The 2,521-nt window shown below is 47.5% G+C and overlaps 1 protein-coding gene across 1 annotated transcript; it reads left to right on the forward strand.

Annotated features, from left to right (window-relative positions):
* Positions 1–822: 822 nt before the first annotated feature.
* Positions 823–1,818, forward strand: LOC108355231 (speckle-type POZ protein-like; the record flags this gene model as incomplete). The annotated part of the gene is made up of 4 exons (XM_017606398.1): positions 823–1,015; positions 1,092–1,210; positions 1,266–1,634; positions 1,688–1,818. Coding segments are annotated over exons 1-4 (812 nt in total), but the record flags the coding sequence as incomplete, so codon positions are not given.
* Positions 1,819–2,521: the final 703 nt, after the last annotated feature.

A 2,521-nucleotide genomic window follows, 5' to 3' on the forward strand; every position in this document is an offset into this window, starting at 1 on the left:
AGCGATGCGAGTCTAGGGATCAAATATACAAGAGATTAAAATGGAGAATTTGATTGACTTTTTGCTGAACACAAACAAACAATCATACCTTTGTGATGCTTCCACCGGTGAGCGGCAAGTTGAAGCACCAACCTGTTTGCAGGTCGAGCCTTTTCAGGCCGGTCACGTACTCGTCCACCTTCTTCAGATTGGCCGCGTACTCGTCAGTCGTTTTGGCCAGCTTCCGGTCGGCCGCTTCAGTGGCCAGTCGGCGGTACACCTCCTTGACGACGCAGGCGAGGAAAGCCTCCTCCTCCTCTTCAGGCTCCAAACGGTGGCCCATGACGAGGCTTCGGTTTTTGGTTGGTTGGTAAAATCTGTGGTTGAGCAACTAAAGAAACAGTCGTTAAAAACACATCAAGAATTTAAAAAGGCGTCAGAATCCGAAATGGAACTTTTTTCAGAGCCAGAGCTGAAAAAGGCGCAAAACAAAATCAAGCACATTTTTGCCCCTTCACAGAGTACAGTACACTAGAAGAGCACGTGTGATTTGGCAGTGGACAGAAACTTCCAAAAAGAAGTGGTCAGATCAAGTCAAGTCTCCTTCAAGTTCTTTGCATTAGCATCAGCATGGCATCATTTTCAACTGCTCCTTCCTCATCGTCGCACTACACCACCTCAATGACCAAGTTTACCCTGAAACGCACTTGGACCATTGAGGACTTTGCCTTCTATCGTGTGGGCCCGGTTTCCATCAGCAAACCTCTCGAGTCGCCGGTGTTCTACGCTCCGGAGCACGATTTGCAGTTCAAAGTTCTTTTTTACCCTAATGGAACTAAAAAGATGGAAAGTTTATGGAAAAATCATACTTCGGCTTTTGTGCAAGTGAAGAGTATTTCAGGCGGCGACAAAACGGGTGACCAAATTGGCCACTGGAAGGAGGATGCAGTGATTGTCATCGACTACAGTGTTGAAACGAATGAAGAAAATGTAAAAGTTTACAAGAAAAGTCCTCAAAATATTAATATTTTGCACCGTAGGTTTACAGTGGTTCACTTTTCATCGAATACCAATATTTTGAACTAAGCTTGTTTTATTTTAAAACTTTTTAGTTGGAAGATATTCACTCTTAGTTAACTCGCCAACTTCAGTGTCAATCGATCTGCATAACAGGGAAGACGCCGTAACTTTGCCAGTGCGTTCCAATGGAGAGCTGGTGTTGGAGTGCATGGTAAGCTTTATTTTTGCACTTATTTAGTTGCTTACTGATTCAAGTTCTCTACTAGATCAATGTCTCCTACCCGACTGACTCCTTCTCGGGCATCTGCTGCTCACCTTCGCCTGTGATTGAAATGTCTCGAAGTGGAGACCACTTTGAGAAGATGAAGGCTCTCCTGGAGACGGGCGCCAACAGTGACATCACGCTGGTGGTAGAAGATCAGGAGTTTAAGGTTCACAAGCTGCACCTGGCCACTCACTCGGCGGTCTTTGCAGCCATGTTCGAGCACGAGGACACCAAAGAGGCAATTGAGAAGAAGGTGATCATTGAGGATGTGTCTGCTGAAGTGATGCGCACTCTGCTCCGCTACATCTACACTAGCACCGTTGAGAGCAAGGATGATCTGTCTGTTGAGCTCTTCTCTGCAGCTGATAAGGTAGGACCTTTTAGTTTTGGCTTTCATAATTAATATCTTTAATTAATCTCCAGTACCAGGTGGACGCCCTCAAAGTGGCCTGTGAGCGTCAGCTCTCGCTGAAGTTGACCACCGACTCCGCTTTCACTTCCCTTCTGTACGCTGACCTCCACAATGCGACTACCTTGAAGGAGAACTGCATCAAGTTTGTCGCCTTCCACTCTATGGTGTCCACCAACTCCACCGCCTGGAGCCAGTTCACCGCCGCTGCTCGTCCTGAACTGGTCACTGAGGTGCTCACTCGAGTGATTGCCAAGCTGAACTTGTAAAAAGGCTGACTGCTCACCAGTGAGTCAAAGTTACAAAGAGCGATGTTAAAAGGACAACTTGTGCTCACCGGTTTTTTTGTAGAGAGAAAGAAAGTGGAAAGCGTTAACGGTAGCGGTTGAAATAAAAATAGTAGTGGAAATGCATAAAAGGAATAAAAGCTCTAGAGAATAAATAAACATAGGAGACAATGAAGAAGAAGAAGAAGGGGAGGAAGAAAAGAAGAAAAAGATCATAGAAGTTAGGTAATAAAAGCAATGCAAATAGCTGGAAGAGGAGGAGGAGTAGAACGAGATGTGATAAATGATGATCACCATCATCACCACCATCACCACCACCCCAAGGGATCACCTCGAAGGCGAACGGCGAGCTGCATGTCCCGGGGCATGATGGTGACCCGCTTGGCGTGGATGGCACAGAGGTTGGTCTTCTCCAGCAGCTCCACCAGGTAGGCCTCGGTGGCGTGCTGCAGCGCCTCCAGGGCGCTCACCTGGAAGCGCAGCCCGGTGAGGACGTTGTTCTCCGCCAGCTCGCGCACCAGTCGCTGAAAGGGCAGTCGGGGCATGAGCAGCTCGGTAGTC

The sequence above is a fragment of the Rhagoletis zephyria genome, unplaced genomic scaffold (assembly GCF_001687245.7).
Source record: "Rhagoletis zephyria isolate East Lansing unplaced genomic scaffold, Rhagoletis_zephyria_1.1 Rzeph_scaffold_43630, whole genome shotgun sequence".
NCBI classification, from domain to species: domain Eukaryota; kingdom Metazoa; phylum Arthropoda; class Insecta; order Diptera; family Tephritidae; genus Rhagoletis; species Rhagoletis zephyria.